General features: G+C 43.1%; 2 protein-coding genes across 2 annotated transcripts in view; both read right to left on the bottom strand.

Annotated features, from left to right (window-relative positions):
• LOC114640748 (nesprin-2-like) overlaps positions 1-2,496 on the bottom strand; it is a 154,360-nt gene extending 151,864 nt beyond the window's left edge. Inside the window, exon 1 of the mRNA XM_028789805.1 lies at positions 1,251-2,496. Coding sequence (XP_028645638.1) covers positions 1,251-2,429 — 1,179 coding nt within the window. The 5' untranslated portion in view covers positions 2,430-2,496. The remainder of the gene's footprint in view (positions 1-1,250) is intronic.
• A 4,420-nt stretch (positions 2,497-6,916) lies between these two features.
• LOC114640118 (nesprin-2-like) lies at positions 6,917-15,997 on the bottom strand. The gene is made up of 4 exons (XM_028789044.1): positions 15,986-15,997; positions 15,320-15,484; positions 13,805-14,146; positions 6,917-7,019 (listed from the first exon to the last, which is right to left on the bottom strand). The coding sequence occupies exons 1-4, from the start codon at positions 15,995-15,997 to the stop codon at positions 6,978-6,980; spliced, it is 561 nt and encodes a 186-aa protein (XP_028644877.1). The 3' UTR covers positions 6,917-6,977.

Below are 15,997 nucleotides of genomic sequence, written 5' to 3'. Positions count from 1 at the left end.
AGATCTCTTGCGTCTCATGTGACTAGCATATCTGCCATCAACTTCAGTTCAGACACATCATCAGATGCCCCTATACCACAGCCTTGTCTTGAAAGTAGCAAATGAATTTAAAGATCTCTCCCTGTCCAGTGCTAATCAATTTATTCCTGGGTGGGGTGAGTTGTACAGAGTGTTTCTAGAAACCATTAAAAGCAAACAAAGCACTAGAATTATTCAGCATTTCTTACAAAATCATTTAAATAGCACACAAGGGTTTACCATCTCTTAAATTTCTATGGCATTTGCACCCATTATCTTACGATAACTCTGAGTAAAAGAAATGAGTTTCTCCCTTCTATAGATTAAAGATGACGGGTTAGAGAAGGGCATGCTGGGTACCAGCTACCCACTGCTGGTACACTGGGATCGTGACTGAGATACTTGCTAACTCTCAGAAGGAGACGGAGAGTGTGTTAGACTTGTTCGCCAACAGAAGTCAGCAAGCTATCACAACTACTCAACACTGCCGTTGTAGCAAGAAGGCAGCCACAGACATTAGGTAAATAGGAGGTATGGCTGTGCCCCAGTAAAACTTTATTTATAAATCAAACACCATGGACAGGATTTGGCCCATGGGCCTTAGATATAAGGACACCTGCTGTAGACTTAGACAAATGTCAGCTTGAATCCTGATTTTGTCGGTGCTCTAAGAGCATCCCAGGAGGATCTTTCTGAGATTCAACTTTCTTATTATAACTTTTTTTTTTCAGTGCTGGGAATTGAACCCAGGGGCTTTGCACACGCTGGGCAAGCACTCTGTCAATGAGCTATACCCCTAGCCCTCAATTTTTCATTTTAACAAGGCTAACAAACACTTAACATCCGCTACCTCCAGCCCTCAGTACAATGTAAGTTCTAAGTAAACATTAGTTACATTTGCTGTGTTTCCCTCTGTACCAAACTTCTACTCTATATCATTTTACTATAACTAAAGGGGAGAAAAAAAAACCTTGTTCTGATGTCAATGGGGCTTATGAAGGAAACAAAGATGTCAGCTTCATCTCTTCTCAAATTTATAAGGCACTGCAGTTTGATGTTAAGTGAGTCAGCGTGATAAAGTGGCTCTGGGCCATTTAGAAGGCAGGTGTCTTCCTTCAGAGAACTCTCCTGTAGAACCTACACTGTCTTCAGGAGTACTGACATAACCTGAAGCAAACAACCAGTAAGGATAGATGCCTTTCTTAAAACGCCTAATTTCAGAGACAACTTACTGTGCGTAAATCAATGCTTTCGCTAAGCTCCATGTGAAGACTTTCAATGTCCTGTAATTTTGCCTCCATGCCACCGGATCCAGAAGCGTTTTCTTCTCTTTGCTCCCCAGTAACCCTCACGGCTTTAAGACCACACATTTCTGCCTCAACTTGCTCGCCAAATGCTCCCCAAGTCTCTATCTCCTGTTGAATATGTTGAGCCCCCAAATTTATACATAAAGGCTGCTGTAACCGAGACTTTACTTGCTCTAAAACATGTAGGGCGTTTTCTAGTTTATCCTGGAATGCCTTTTCACCCACTTCTTTTGGTTGCAATTCTAGCAGCATGTTCTGGAGAGCCTCTTGAAGCCTAGAATTCTCTTCTGCATTTAGCTTTAGTTGCCGCATCTCGCTCTCTTTGAACGAGTCGTCAAGAGCCTTGTTTTTGCTTAATTTCCTGATGATCTCACCATGCAAGCGTTTGGATTTTTCAATTTTCTGAATCAAAGTGTGTGCGTTGAGCAGGGTGCTTTCTGGTGACGGATTGGGGACTTTCAGCAGTGATTCAGCCCCTGTCTTAATTTGCAAATCCACAGCCCTTATCTTACTTACGGATGCTTGGTATCTGTCCCGTGCTATTAAAAATGTGTCCAGTTGTTTAATTTTTTCTTCCACTTCCCTCTCTCTTTCAAGCACTTGGGTTTGTAACCGTTCAAGAAGTGAACTATCCAAACTTAGCCCTATAGAGTCAAACACTTCTCCAGATGTCAACACTTGTGAGATGCTGCCTTGAATAGCAGCCAGCTTGTCTCTAAGACTACCGAGTTGCTCTTTGACATCCTGCTTCAGCTCTTGATGGAGCGGGAGAAGTCCGCTGGGCTGGATGCTCTCGACCGCTTTCTGAAGCGCCACTGATTTTTCATGGAATTCTCTGTAAGACTTGATCTTGTGCTTGAGTTCGTTACAGTTATTCTGAAGGAATCTCTGTGTCCTGCTGGTCCTTGTTTTGAGAGTTTTTAACTGATCATCCAGAAATAATCTCTCAAACACATTTGCATCCTTGTAGGCATTCGTAAGTTCTGGAAGATGTGCTGAGATTAAGCTCTCCATGTCTTGTAGCTGCTGCTGGGACGCCTTAAAGATGGCGAGGCGACGCTCCAGCTCGGCTTCCGTGGAGGCTCTTTCCCTCGTGGGAGACATCAGTGTCTCACTCTCTTCAAGTGTGAGCTGAGCCTTTCCTGTAATCGCAAACAATTTGCTTCTCTCTTCCAACTTCAGTTCTAGTTGCTGGGACCTCTGTGTTGATTTTAAAAGCAGTGCTTGGTGTTGGCTCTGTAAATCCTCCAGGAGAGTATTTAAACCATCCCTCTCACGAGCTGCAAGGTTGGGGGTGAGGCCTCTGGCTTCTTCCACCAGCAACTCCACCGCCTGCTGCTTAGCCAGAACACCATCATGAATCAGCTTGCACTCTCTGATCTGAGAAAGGATGTTGTCAGGGAGAAGGGCGATGGGAACAAGGAGTTCTGCCAGTGTGTTCTTCACCCAGGATAGAGTCTCCTTTACCCTGTCCTGTAGCTCACATTTTTTAACCCGAGTTTCTACCTCTTGGTTTAGCGGCTCCAGTGCCTCCAGTTGCTTATTTAAATTCTTTATTGCATCTTCCAGAGTTTTCTTATCCTTTTCTCCCCAAAGCCTCTTCATACGAAGCTCAGCTTGCCGCTTTAAAGCAGAAAACTCATACTTGATTGCCTGGAGCTCGGCGGCTGGAGTCACCATGTCCACATCCCCCGCCTGTTGTTCTGGAGAGTTCAGACTTTGCGTTAGGCGCTGTTGCTGCTGATGCAGAGAAACCTTGAGGTCCTGGGCCTTCTTCAGGAGGTAGGTGAGTTCACCGTGTTCTGTAGCTTGCTGAAAACACTTCCTGTGAGCCAGCCGCTCCACAAGTTCCCACCCATGTTCAAGTTGCTTCATTTGGCTCTCCACCAGCTTCTGGTCGTCGGCTGTCAGGAGGCTGGATAAATGGGCCCGCTCCATGTGAAGCTTGCTCAAAGAGCCTTTCTGTTTTTCCACCGATCCCAGGAACTTCTTGATCTTCCCCAGATAGGTTGCACTGTCTAGCGAGCCTCTAGGAAAAGAACAAAAATGAAGAAATAAAGGGAAAGGAGTGAGGCGAAGAGAAGAAGGTAGGTAAATGACTTACAAATGGAAAGTCTCTCTCCCCAAGCTTAGTCTAAGCCAGAGAAGCTACCACAGTATCCAAACCCCTTGTTACCACCCTTCCTTCCCACCAAGAATAGCCAATCTTATGAATATAAAATTGTTTTAAAGGATAGTACTGAAAATAAAGTCTGTTTAGAGGTATGCATAAAACAAAACTTTATGATAAGAAATATTTATACATTAAGATCTCTATATCTACCATGTGTTATTTTTGAAGCCAAAGGAAAAACATATTTATTCTTATTAGTGTATGATGGAGGTAGGGGGACTCAGGCCATAGCATGGATGGAGAAGTCAGGGGACAACTTTGGGGAGTCATTTCTCCCCTTCCACGTTTATATAGTGTGGTGGCTTGAATAGAAATTGCCCCCATAGATTCATGAATTTGAATCTATTTGCCAATAGGGAGTGGCACTATTAGGAGGTGTGGCCTTGCTAGAGTAGGTGTGGCCTTGGGGAAGTGTGCCTCTGGGGGCAGGCTTTGAGGTCTCAGGAACTCAAGCCAGGCCTAGGGTCACTGTCTCTTCCTGTTGCCTGTTGATCTGGATGTAGAACCATGCTAATAATGAACTAAGCCTCTGAAACTGTAAGCCAGCCCCTATTACATGGTTTTCTTTATGAAAGTTGCCATGGTCATGGTGTCTCTTAACAGCAAAAGAAACACTAAGACACATCGGTTCAGAGGACTGAACTCAGATCATCAGGCTTGGCAGCAAGCACCTTTATCTGTTGAGCCATCTTGCTGACCTCCTGAAAGCATACATTTAAATGAAACAGTTAAGATATGTAATATTCAATATGCAGTAATTTAAACCGATTATATTGGTACTAGGCAGCATATATAGAAGATATTCACACTATTGTTTACTAAATTATGTGTAAAACACAGTACTCAGTAACACACACACACGTACACACAGAACATGAGTCCCATAAAGTTCTTAAACAGCTTCTGCTATGGTTTGAATGCCTATGCTCACCCCAAACAAATTCTCATTTTATTCTTGCTGTTTCCTGGGTTTGTTTGCTTTTTAAAAACATATACTTATTTCTTTATGGGGTAGGGGAGACTTGTGTGGGCAATAGTTCCCACCTTCCACTTAGATGCTGAGTATCAAACTCAGGTTGCCAAGCTTGGTAGCAAGAGCCTTTACCCACCAAGCCATCTGACAGACACTTGAATTGTTCCCCTGAAACAGGGTCTTGGGTACAAAATGCCTTATGTTGAAAGCTAAGTGACCATATAATGGTATTGGGAAGTAGAGCCTTTGTGAACATGAATAGCTAAGAGACACTCCCAACCCTCATCCCTGTCCCCAGAGCTCATTCTATCCTGGCAAGACATGGCTGGCTGATATCCTGAGATAGAGAAAAGCTTCATCAGACACAACATTTCCCAGCATCTTAGACCTTGGTCTTTCCAACCTCACCACAGTAATCAGTCACTGTTCCTAAGCTACCCAGTCTGTAACTTTTTGTTAGAGCCCCATGAACACCCTAAACTAGTGTCCAACATGGAATTGGTCTCCATGCCTGATTTCACAATCCTGATGTCCTTCTGCAGCATAAACTGGAACGTGGGCTGCAAGGGAGCAAAGAACCCAAGTCTCCTTATACTTACACTTTGAGGCTTTCCACTTCTGTCAAGAAGGCATTCAGCGAGGCTTCAGCTATAACCAGCTGGTCTTGAAAACCACGAAGGAGGCCATACTGTCTTTCTTTAATTTTCTTCAAGGTAAGAACCTCCTGCTGTAGACTGCCCAAGTGGCACACTGGAGATTTGGAAGTGGGCAGAACCGAGGCTTGCTCTTCTGTTTGGTTGAGATGCTGCGACTGTTTCAGAAGTTCAGGGGCTGCTTTTCTTGCTTCCAAGTGGGTATATAATTCCTAAAGGAAGTCACACAGAGATCAACGAGTAAGCGATCACCCTTCTCCTGGCTTAGATACATGTTTACTCTTCTGTAGAGTTATCTGAAACACCAGAAACCATCCAGACCAGCAGTTCTCACCCTCCCTAATGCTGTGACCCTTTAACACAGTTCCTCATGCTGTGCTGATCCGCAACCATAAAATTATTTAGTTGCTAAATTTATAACTGTAATTTTGCTACTGTTATGATTGCAATGTAAATATCTGTGTTTCCAGACAGGCAGCGGTCGTGCATGCCTTTAATCCCAGCACTAGGGAGGCAAAGGCAGGTGGAGCTCTGAGTTCGAGGCCAGCCTGGTCTACAGAGTGAGTTCCAGGACAGCCAGAGTTACACAGAGAAACCTGTCTCAAAAAAATCACACACACACACACATGAACATGAACACACCTGTTGTTTTCTGATGGTTTTAGGCAACTACTGTGAAAGGGACATTTGACGCCCAAAGGGATGGACCCACAAGCCAGAACTAGCTGATCTAGAGTTTCACTTGTAGAAACATGGCCATGTATAAGGTTTTCAGGTTTAGTAACTAGAAATGCATTATTACTGCTGATAAACACAGCTGTCAATCTAAAGGAGGAAGCTACAGCACACTGATGATTAGGAAAGACAGTCTGTCCATAGCCAGACAACGTGGAGCTGTGAAAATGTATGATGAGTCACATTCCCCAAACTCTCACCGAAGTTTCCAGAACTTCGTGGTACAGAAAGAAGTCGAATGTTCATTAAACTCTCCCCCTTTTCAAATGGCTGGAGTTATACAACTTACTGATTAGTACATAATTATATAGTTACCAAATTGATCATCAGGCAAAGGTTAAATAAGACTTTTCACTCCATACAAGCAAGTTTTTGGTAATTAAAATATATTGTATTGCACTGGGTAAACGATGCAATCATGCCGTTAGTGGTTTTCATGTTCCCATACCTCCATCCTTTTTAATTGTTCATTTCTTAACATAATGTCCAATTCTAAAGGTTGATTCTGCAGCTCATTGACTTCCAGCTCATCTTGGGCGTTTTGCATGCTTTCTTGAACATTGAGAGAAAGTTGTTTTGACAAAATCATTTCCACGGCTGAGTTCTGAAAACATAAAAAGATTAATTGCTGAATAGCCTGCCATCCAAATGAACCACTTTCATTTTCCTTGATTACAACCATTCCAGTTCCTCCTACTGACTCAGGCTAAAGGCTTCCAAGAAGTATATCTGGGTACTACCGAAGATGGGCTTTATTCCCATAGCATAATTAATGCCTGCACTGGCACTCTTTCCCCAATATGAGACATTTTTGTCATGGTAGTATACATTCCAGAATCCCATTGCTTCATTGTATACTGAGGTATAACATTTAACCTAAAAGAAGTGAAACAGACACGGGAGAGCCGACAGTTCCCAAATTCATACTTAGTATTCACAAACTGAGGAGGTCCAGGCAAAGCGTAGCTGCTCATTTCTACTTATCAGTAGTTCAAAACAAGTAGGTGAGTGAGAAAACACCAAGATGACATGATACTGAGACTAAATTAGGCCTCTAGCCAGTTGGTAAAGAGGATAACATCTTGGCCACTGGGGAGATGACGTGGTGCATACACGTGCTAGACAAGCAATCCTGTATACTCAAGTTCAACGCTCAGAAGCTACAGAAAAAAAGAAGAAAACCCACTGTGGTAACCCATATCTGCAATCCCAGCAATCCTACCTCAGGATAAAAGGCGGAAAGCTTACCTGAGGGAGCGTGTGCACATGTGTAAGCATGTGTGCACATGACCCCATAACACACTAGCATAACAAATGAAGACCTATGTGAGGTGCGAGACATTATAAAGGAATCATTGATCTTTTTCCAATGTTTTAGGAACTTAGGGTATCAATGGGGCATTTGTGTTGACTTCATTTTCAATGGCTAATTCTGTTTTATTTTTAAACTAGATTTTAGTGTGTGTATGTGTGTGCGCATGTGCGTGAATGTATGCGTGCATATACATGCACATGTCTGACCATCAGAGAGCAATCTGCAGGACTTGCTTCTCTCCCTCTAGTCCCAAGGATTGAACTCAGGTCCTTGGGCTTGGCAGCAGGCACCTTTACTCTCTAAGTCATGGCTCTAAGTATGTACTGAACACTTACATGTACCAGACACCATACCAACAGTTTTGGGAGATAGGGATGGAGAAGAGACAGTGCCTGGCATGTTCAAGGCAGGGTCACATGAACTTCACAAAACACATAAGCAAACCAAAAGCAACACCCCCACCCCCAGTACTGTACAACAGGGGACGCTATGCAGGGATATAAGGGAATGTTCAATACTATCTTTGTAACTGTCCTGTAAATCTGAAAACAGTAATCAAAAGTTTACATAAAATAAGCACCTGCCTGGAGTTTGGCCAGCTCTCACTGGTAAGAGAGCAGGGTACTCATGTTTGAAATAACACATCATAAGTCACTGCTTTGAAATATGACAATTATGATTTTACAAGTTCATGTTCCCTCCTCCAGTTCTGAGATCCTAACTCAGCTCTGGTGAAAACCTATGTAGAAAACAAACTCACGGGGAGAGATCCAGGGAGGCAATGGGTTGAGAATGGCATGGGGGTGGGGCACACTTGCAGGGGGCACACTTGCAGGGGGCACACTTGCAGGGGGCACACTTGCAGAGGGGGAACACTGTTGCAGGTGGTGCCTGACTCCTCTCACCTCCTTGGAAAACCCCACAAATGTCTACCCCCTGCACACAAGAGAGCCCTCACCAAAGGCCTAGAGACCAGGCCCTGGGAGAGAGTTATCTATTCCTGCCATCCACCAAGAATCCAAAACTTCCTCTTACCTGAAGAGCTGGCATCTGAGGACCACTGTTACCCAGGATGTCACAGGCAACATTTGTAATGTCAGACTTCAATGGTCAGACAATGTATATCAAACACTTCCAATCAGCCCCCAAATCCATGTGTTCATTACCCCCAAAGCCGTTTTCAACCACGAAAGAAAGGCCAACAGAATCCCTCAAACGAACATTTCAAACATAACAGGCAACATTCCTTTGGCTCATGCCAGGGAGGTTAGAACCCAGGTCAGGCCCTCCCTGATTGGTTCCTGGAAAGTTCCGTCACTTCCTCATGGCCTCCCACCAGCCTCTGCTGTGTTTTATTTTGTAAATACTACTATAGAATGTTTTATCTTAAATCAGAGACATAAATTAAAGAACAAAAACCCTACATGACTGAAAACAAAGATTAAAGTGATATAATTTTCTATATTAAAGAAACTTAAAGCCCACCCTCCATAAATCCTCTAACCATATCTCCCAAACCAAACACTCTCCTGTAGTACGTTGTAGACTAGGCTGGCCTCGAACTCAGAAATCCGCCTGCCTCTGTCTCCCAAGTGCTGGGATTGAAGGCATGCAACACCACCACGCCCAGGGAACCACAGAGTTCTTAAGCCAGGGACATGCCTCCCACTTTCCCCATCCCACCCCTCTGTCCAGAGCTGCCCATGCCCAGCCAGGCTCTGCCAGCTCCAGCCGACCTCTTCATCTATGCTCAGATGTTGCTTCCTCCCCACCCTACCACTGAACTCCAACAACGTAGCTAAAGGCGACTAGGGAGGACAGCTTCCATCCTAAGTTTCAGTAACTGGACTCTCATTTGTTTAACTTAGTGATTACTGTGTCCCCCATCTCCAGCTAAAGGATCTATGAGAACAGAGGCCATGTCGACATTTGACTCTTTATTGTCTGCTTAATCATTTTTTCAACTGAAAGGATAACATGAATTCCAATCAGATGGAAAAACAAGGACTATTTTACTGAGCCCCTTCTGGTTGATATCAATAACTTGTGAGTGATGCGAGAGACTGAGGACCTGTAACTCTGGCAGCTGTTGACCAGCCATTGAGGAGGAATGATGGGATTTGAGTTTGGATGGGGCTCAGAGACAGACAGTTGAGGTTTGGAAGAAACCTGGCGGTACCCGAAAGGTGCCCACAACAGCTCAGCAAAGGTCACAGGGTGTGAGTATATTTAAGGTCATGGAGCAAAGGAAACCTATTTGAACTTGTTTAACTTCACACTGCTAGATCTCACATAGATCCTAACTATCTACATATGCAAAACATATGTAAATATATGTAAAATATATGTAAAACAGCGGGCCGAGTTTGGAGAATCAGACTAAGTAAAGGATGCCCAAGTTTCTGCCTCAACTCTCTGGGCTTCAGTTCCCTAGCATAACATCTAAGGGTCAGGACACACACTTTCTTTTTGGTTTTTGGGACAGGGTCCCTTGTAGACCAGGTTATCCTCCAACTCACGGTGTAGGAGAAGCTGCCCTTGAATTCCAGATACTCTTCATCCACCTCCCAAGAGCTCAGATCATAGGCCTGTATCACCATTCCTAACTAAGAGACACATTTTATATGGTTTCTTTGAAGCCTAAGATTTTAGGTCTTTGGAGCATGTTCTCAAATGCACACTGCTGATTGGCCGTGCTTTGGAGTTCACTAGTCCTATGAGAGAATAAACTCTGGACTGTAAACAATGTCTCTAAGATGAGAAGCAAGATGTTTATACTAGCCAGAAGAACGAGGAAGTATACTTGAAAGATGGAATGGATACAAGTCCTAGCAATGGGTTCTGCTATTCACATATGCACATGCACAGGGTGCACGTATGCATGTGTATACATATGTGTTTAGGGTTCCCCTCCCCCTCAAGGTACCAGGATAAACACCAGCTGACACAAACCTCAGCCACCACTGTTTTGAATCCTGCTTTGACTCATTACATGGTCTTCCTTCCCCTCTAAGCACTGACTCTGGCCACACCTCTGGTTGCTTACCCACTGCCAGAAGCCTGGCTTACTTGCCCGCATGGACAATCATCTGTCTTCTAGGATTTGTCTACCCAGGTTTCTCATGCATCAAACTATAAATGCTCAGAATTCTTTTTGAAAAGAACAGAAAACCAATTATATGTAGTGACAAGGAAGTTAGAAAATCATTACAGACAAAAGGTTTGGGGAGTTCTGAAGCAATTCTGTCACATAGATTGCAACCTGGGAAGAATGGGACAGAAAGGATCATGCCAAATAAGCTGGAATGTCACTCTAATTGTTTTTAAAATGTAAAAAGTTAGGAATGCATGATGTTCCTTGTTTCTATTCACTCTCATTTCCTTTAGATAATACATGAAGTCCTAAGAGACTGGACAGTCCCCGCCTCTGATCACCTCTTCTTTAACTCACTTGACCTTTACAGGAGGGTGGAAGGGAGGGCAGCTCTGTCTGTGTGCATCTCACAGCGCTTAGAAACCACATTTATAAAAATACGTAGCATGCTTTGAATGGACACCATCCAAACCCTTCCCACTGTCTTTTTCCCTCTAAGCCTGCTTTAATCACTTCAGTAATAAGACAGAGCCGATCAATAGTCCCAATCAAAAATATCTTCTCCATCTAAATAAAAGTCTGAGCGATGGATTCAAAGACAGAAATGTCGTCACAATGATTCCTGGCAAGCACAGCCATGCTTCCAACAAAACTCAAATCAATGTTATCGGAAAATATTTACTGCCCAAAACTATAAAAGAAAGAGACAAGAGAGAGACAGAGACAGAGATGGAGTAAAAAAAATATAAAAAAGCTTTTAAAATTCTTCTAGGGACCAGTTATAATAACCTGTTAGGGGGCTCAGTGGTTAAGAGTGTTGCTTTCTGCTCTGTTAAAATGAGCTGAGTTTGGATCCCAGCACCTAGATCAGTTGGCTTTCAAACCCCTATAACCCCACTTTCAAGGGACTCTGCATCCACAGACCCCTGCACATGCACACGAGTACACGCGCGCGCGCGCACACACACACACACACACACACACACACACACACACACTCTCAGATAGATAGACATAAATAATAAAAATAAGTCCTAAAATATATCTCAAGAAAGTTCCTCCAGAATCCAAAACGACATGTAGGGAACATCAGTGAAAGCTGTGAAAATTGTGTCTTCACATTCTACCAGAACAACTCGCCCAAAATAGGTCTCAGTAAATATTTCCCATCTATCTCTCCATCGATTGACCTGTCTATCTGTGAGAGGTTGTGCATGTGCTACAGCTTGCCTATGGAGGTCAGAACACAACTTTCTGAAGTTCTCTTCTACCAGGTGGGTCCTGGGACTCCAGCTCAGGGTGTCAGGTTTGGTGGCAAGCAACTTTATCCACCAAGACATTTCACCGGCGTTCAATAAATGTTTGGTGAATGAAGGGCTTGCTTTTGCTATAGCAGGTACTTTGTTTGCCTTTGTCTTATGAGCTAGGCTCTCACTACTGGAACAGCTGGGCCTGAGGCTCGGCCACGCTCTCCAGCACTGTCACCACAGCTTTGGATTAAACAGTTTTTTTTTTTGATCAATCATCTTTATCATGAACTAAATCGTTCCCCTCCTATGCCCTGTGTGTTCATTATGCTAAGGCTCCCACCCAGCTATTCACACCGAGCTGTGGCACGGGCTTCACTCCACCTGGGTCTTACTCATAAGAGTTGATCTCTGACCTCCCTCCCCCGTGCTACTGTTCAACTTTGGCACTGCTCTTCACCTTACACAGTGCGATGTTACGTGTGATGAGAGGACGGACAGCGCTGGTAGTAGAATAACACAAAATGCAGATTTAGGAAAATGTCCCGTTACAAAAGAAGAAAGCATGTTGCTACAGAATCAAAATGACCTTTCTGTAATCCAGACTTAGAAAAATGATTTGAAGTCCACGCTGGCTACTTTGATGTCAACTTGACACAAGCTACAGTCACCTGAAAGGAGGGAACCTCAAGTGAGAAAAATGTCTCCAGAAGATCTGGCTCTAAGGCATTTTCTAAATTAGAGACCGAGGGGGGAGGACCTAGCCCTTTGTGGGCGGTGCCATTCCTTGGCTCCAGTGGTCCTGGGTTCTATAAGAAAGCAGGCTTTGCAGTCCTTGAAGAGCAAGCCAGGTAGCAGCAGCCCGCCATGGCCTCTGCATCAGATCCAGTCTCTAGGCTCCTGCCCGGCTGTGAGTTTCTGTCCTGGCTTCCTTGAGTGATGGACTCCAATGTGAAGGGTAGACCAAATTAACCCTTTCCTCCCCAGCTTGCTTTTTTGGTCATGGTGTTTCATCACAGCAGTAGAAACTCTAACTAAGATAAAGTCTTAAATTCTTCTACTATGAAAAACAAAACACTCTTTTCAGGGAACTGTCATACATTCTCAGTAATTCTTATCATTTGAGATTCAACTGAAGCCTAAAAAAATTAAAAGCCATTCTTGAATGATGATTTTCCTGCAGTTTTCAATATATTCTATTGATCCGGGTGTCATAGTAAGGATAGGCTGGAGAAATTTGTTTACAGGTGATTAGGCAGCTTGACACGCTTGGGGGTGATTAGCCCCTTCAGCAATGCCATGTGTTTGCTCTCCACAGGGTTGAGCTCTTGCTGAACCATTGTTAGCATCATGGGACAAGCCAGGTGTGCTATGCAGGCCTTTGGTCCCGGTACCATGAGGCAGAGGTGCTGAGGAGCTGAGACGTGCTGGGTTTCACCCTAGATGAGAAAATGGAAGCCCCACATTCTGGAAAAAGGTCCCACATCAAAACCAAAGGGGTAAATGGAGAGTGATACAGGTCTTCCGTACACATATAGAGGGGCGTGCACCTCCATACCACACACACACACACTCACACACAATGTATATGTGTGTATGTATGAACACATACATATGTTCAGGACACACACGTACATACCTATAAATAAATAAATAAATAAATAAATAAACAAACAAATAAAATTGTAAAACCTCTTATAAGTGTTATAAACAACATTTTAAAAGAGAAGAAAAGAGCTACAGGAAAACACACTTCTTCTTTCTCCTTAAGAGATTGAGGAGCCCAGCACTGGTGTTTCTCGCTGATGACCCGGCAGCGGCCCCAGCTGTATTTGCACTAAAGCATTAACAAAGGAGAGAAAGGAGCCTATTCCTTTGCAACAGTCTCTGATTTCATTTACAAAATTGACCAAATGGGGGAAAAAATAAGCTCTTGGCTATATATTTAAAAAAAAAAAACTGGGGAAGTGGCTAAAGCGCATTTTCTTTCTTTTGCCTTTTCTAATTTGCCTTTGTGCTCCTGACCCTCGAAACTGTATCTGATTACACATCGGTGAGAATAATCAACCTAAATTGATGACTGACATTTGAACAGACTGAACAGTAGCATTTCACCACAGAAATCTGGACCATTTTCTGAGGGCTCTTTTGACAAGTGAGCTTCACAAATAGCCAGTCCTTTGAGGACTTAATTAGCAAATCAGAATGCTTGATTTGAGACTCTTTGGAAAGAGGCACACCTCTTTACTCTCAGACTCGGTGTCTAGAGAGCGCAATCACAGCACTTACCGTGCTTGTTTCCCGGGCTCCCCCCAACTCGCCCACTGCTGCCAACTCCTGAGTGGGCTTGGGCACCTCAGAAGTGGCCGGCATCTCTTCACCTGGCAGAGAAAACTTTACATATTTTTCTGTCGAGATTTTGGATTTAAGGATGCTGTTGAGACCGTTTTCAGACTCCTGCTTGGCAGATTCAATTCTGTTTTCCAAATCCTTTTGTTTAGACTTAAGTGATTTTATGTCATCTTTAATAATCTTCTGTCCCACTGAAGATGTATTCTGCTTGATGGATTTTGCTAATGCAGAAGCCTTCTTTAATGCGCCGCCCTGGAAACGGAGTCTGTTCTCCAGTCCCTGGGAGTAGAACAGAGTGTGTTATAGCAAGTATCGCCATTCGGGCCTCAGAAGAGTGGGGTGACTTTTTGTAAATCATAAAGTATCCTGCTTGACTAATACAAAACGTATATTATAAAAATGAAAGTGTTAATACTTCAGAGAAGAAACTTTGGGGAAAAACTTAAACCACTGTGGTATCCCACATCAAATTTTCTAATAGAAGTTTCAAGTTCTCATAAGAACTAGGAAATCTGTACCAAGTAATGAGGAAATCATTGTACAGGCTGCCAGTAGGCACTTGCTGGGTATATTTCACTTAAGATACATACAGCTTCCTGAGATGGAGAGATGGCTCAGTGGTTACAATAAAACCGCTGACTGTTCTTCCAAAGGACCTGGGTGTATTTCCTAGCCTCCACATGGCTACTCACTACTGTCTAATTTCAGTCCCAGGATTTCCAACGCCCTCTTCTGGTCTCTATGGGGACTGCATATACATGGTACACAGCCACATGCAGGCTATATAAAGTAAAAATAGGTCAATCACCAGATGTGGTGGCATATGCCTTTAATCCTAGCAATAGAGAGGCAGAAGCAGGTGTATCTCTGTGAGTTCAAGGCCAGCCTGGTCTATGTACAAGTTCTAGGCCAGGTGGAGCTACATAGTTAGACGCTCTCCCTCCCTGCTCCCATGCCCCAAATATGGTCATGCACACCTATTATAACCCTAACACTTGGGAGGTTGAGGGAAGAAATCACAAGTTCAAGGCCAGCCTAGACTGCATAGTGAGACATTGTCTCAAAAGGAAGATTCAGGCAATTCCTATTTGCCCAAGCTGGAGAATGCAAATGGGTTCACTTCCTCGAGGTCATGCTATGCTGCCTTCATCCTCCAGCTTCTCAGAATCCCCTGGAATTATGTTGTTTAGGAAATGAAGATAATGAGGAGTGTCAGGCTAGTCATAGGTAGAACTGTCTCTTCTAAGGGCCTACTGAATCACTGTTCAAATGGCTTGACCAATGGACTTGACCACTAGAGAAGCATGCCTCCCTCCATTTTTTTTTCCCAAAGTGCTGAGACCTTTCTAAATAGCACTTGAATTTCTTTGCTCAAAGTTACTGAAAAGTCAAAGTTGTCAAGAATATGATTTTCCCCCAAAATGTGTATTATATTTGGACATAGCTCAATACCTGTAATTTCTGTATTTTCTCCTTAGCCATTATTTGGTTCTTAGCTCCACCACAAAGACTGAAATATTCCTTGGAGATATCATCCAGTGTGGTGTTTAGGTCTGTGAGGCAAACCTGGTATGAACTGTGTTCTTGAACGTGACCCTCTAATTTTTGCACAGAATCCTAAAAAATAAAACCAGACAACTAAATATATTTAAGGTTTTTTTTCACTCACTCAGAAAGTAATTATATAATTCACACAGACTTACTTTACAAGATTTCATATTGAAACAAGAACATGCCCATAACTGACCCAGAATTGTTAGTCTTTAATATGTCACTACAAAGTCTCCATCTCCTGATAAAAATTACTTAATAAAACATTTGCTCTTCGCATCCTTCCTTACTTTAATTCTTTCCTAAATGGAATTTGTCAAGAGAATTATAAAACAAAATGACTACAAATTATATCACTAAATCACAAACATTAATAAGTAAGGTTTTATTTGTTGCTTTAAAACAAAGAGTATGCATCTCAAAAATGACACTATGAGAAAGCAACCTAACTCCAGGATCCTCTCCTAAGAAAAAAAAGCAAATTTGTGTTAGGAAGAAGTAGTCATAACTCAAAAGCAAACCATGTTCAGGTTATCTCCCTGGGCTACGGAAGGAAGAGGACCATACCTTATTAGACAT

Source organism: Grammomys surdaster, unplaced genomic scaffold, assembly GCF_004785775.1.
Source record: "Grammomys surdaster isolate TR1022 unplaced genomic scaffold, NIH_TR_1.0 127, whole genome shotgun sequence".
Classification (NCBI taxonomy): Eukaryota; Metazoa; Chordata; class Mammalia; order Rodentia; family Muridae; genus Grammomys; species Grammomys surdaster.
Note: the sequence above shows the minus strand (reverse complement) of the source record. Positions and strands in the feature narration are given on the sequence as shown.